The following is a 2212-nucleotide window of genomic DNA, read 5'->3' on the forward strand; positions in this document are numbered from 1 at the left end:
ATTTTATTGACAGTAGAAATAACACATAACTATATAAATTATATTTTAATAATATAATAATATCAGATAATGATGATGATGATAATAATAATAATACTAATAATAATAATAATAATAAAGCAGACCCAGTGAACAGCATCTCTGTTTAACCCTGTTAATTAAGCTGCTCTGCAGGGCTTGTGTGCAGCCCACAAAATGTGCCTTCTGGTGGAAATGTTGCCCTCTGGAAAGCCCAGAATTCCTTAGCTTTTCCCTGGCAGTTACCCCTCCTACATGCCAATCCTGCAGAGAGCCATCGAGCTCTGGTACCATGACCCAGCCTGCACCACCCCTGTCCTCAAACTCATGGCCGAGCTGGTCCACAACAGGTAGGAGCCTGGAAACTGGCCGGGATTCCCTGGAATGCTTGGGGTTGGAAGGGCTTGGAGGGCTCAGCCCTTCCCTCTGTGCCTGTTTGTTGCTCCATGTGGGTGTCTCTGCCCTGCTGTGTTTTCTCTCCTTCGATCTATTTATGCTCCAAAAGCTGCCAGAGGGGGGGACAGAAGGGGGGGGGAAACTGGGATTGTTCCAGCAGGGAAGAAAATCCCCCAGATCAGATCCCACGGCTCCATCAGGCCGAGACACGATCAATAACCACTGGACGTTTTCATTGCCAAGGGCACCACTGGGAGGTGGGGGCAGGAAATTTGGTCCCTTTTAAAAACCCTGCTTTCAGATGGACCTTGTTCCCCCCTGGCAGCCACTTTGCTCTGGAGCCTCAGCCCTTCTCTGCCAGCAGAGAGGGACCTGTGACGCTGCTGGGATAATTCAGGAGCTGTCTAAGCTGGCACGGGAAGGTCGCCAGGATGATGCTCTGGCTCCCAGCCGGCTGAGCACAACCCTGTGGGAAGGGGCTGAGCTGTTCCAGGGACACAGGGTTCGGGCACAGGCCTTGGGGAGCTCTTGGGAATGCGTCCTGCCAGGCTGCATCTTTGCAGCCGGGGCACAATCCCGGCTGGAAACCATCCAGGCATTTATTCCAGAGGTGAACTGGGCAGCTGGTTGTGGTTCAGTTGTCAGGCTGAGTCACTGCAGGGGCACAAGTGCCAAGCTGGGACTCGCTGGTGCTGCCCTGAATAGGGGCCAGTCAGGCTGGGCTGCAGGGCCTTCCAAGAGGTTGTGTTTGGGAGCAGTATCCCAGTGACTGATTGACTTCCAGCCTCAATCCCATAATATTCCTGACATCTGAGAAATACAGGCCCTTTCTTCTGCCACAGCAGAGCTCCTCTGGCCCCGAGTGCCTGTGTCCTGTGTGGTGTTGGGATTTCCTACCAGGGCAGGGTGGGAACTCAGGGAGCATCCAGGAGTCCCAGAACCAGCAGCTCCTGCACTGGTGGCTCTGGTTTTGCTCCCAGCTGTGTTCGAGCTGCAGTTTCCAGTCCCAGGGTGGTTTGGGTTGGAAGGGACCTTAAAGCTCATCCTGTTCCACCCCCTGCCATGGGCAGGGACACCTTCCACTGTCCCAGGTTGCTGCAACCTGGCCTTGGACACTTCCAGGGATCCAGGGGCAGCCACAGCTTCTCTGGGAATTCCACTCCAGCCCCTCCCTGCCCTCCCAGGGAGGAATTCCTTCCCAGGAACCATTCCCTGTGTCCTGTCCCTCCATCCCTTGTCCTCAGTCCCTCTCCAGCTCTCCTGGAACCCCTTCAGGCTCTGCAAGGGGCTCTCAGCTCTCCCTGGATCCTTCTCTCCTCCAGGTGAACCCCCCCAGCTCTCCCAGCCTGGCTCCAGCCCTGGGATGAATCCAGCGTGCCTCTAACCATTCCCTGTGTTTCCCTCAGATCCCAACGGCTGCAGTTTGATGTGTCCTCTCCCAATGGAATCCTGCTCTTCCGAGAGACCAGTAAAATGATCACGACCTACGGTGAGTGCCCCCGGGTGGGATCCAGCAGCCTTGGGCTGCCCTGGACTCCCCTGTGGCTTGGGAAGGCTCCAGGAGCCAGGCTGGGGAGCAGTGCCAGGTGGATGCTTGGATACAGGGAGATGGTGCTGCTGGAAGCATGGGGTGGCCAGGCAAGGAGGGGGAAACAAGGAAGGAAATGTCAGGCGTGAGCAGGAGCCAGGCTGGGCCCCTGTGAGAGTGACACCATGGAGAACATTCCTGTCCCCACAGCAAATACACTGAGTTCTCCTGAAAAATCACACAATGGTTTGGGCTGGAAGGGACCTTAAA

The 2212-nt window shown here is 55.4% G+C and overlaps 1 protein-coding gene across 1 annotated transcript in view; it reads left to right on the top strand.

The window, feature by feature from the left end:
• Positions 1–2212, top strand: part of XPO7 (exportin 7) — a 38080-nt gene that overhangs the window by 23653 nt on the left and 12215 nt on the right. The window contains exons 21-22 of the mRNA XM_029964996.1: positions 261–368; positions 1821–1917. Coding sequence (XP_029820856.1) covers positions 261–368; positions 1821–1917 — 205 coding nt within the window. The remainder of the gene's footprint in view (positions 1–260; positions 369–1820; positions 1918–2212) is intronic.

Source organism: Manacus vitellinus, unplaced genomic scaffold, assembly GCF_001715985.3.
Source record: "Manacus vitellinus isolate BGI_N305 unplaced genomic scaffold, ASM171598v3 scaffold_87_pilon, whole genome shotgun sequence".
In the NCBI taxonomy this organism is placed as follows: domain Eukaryota; kingdom Metazoa; phylum Chordata; class Aves; order Passeriformes; family Pipridae; genus Manacus; species Manacus vitellinus.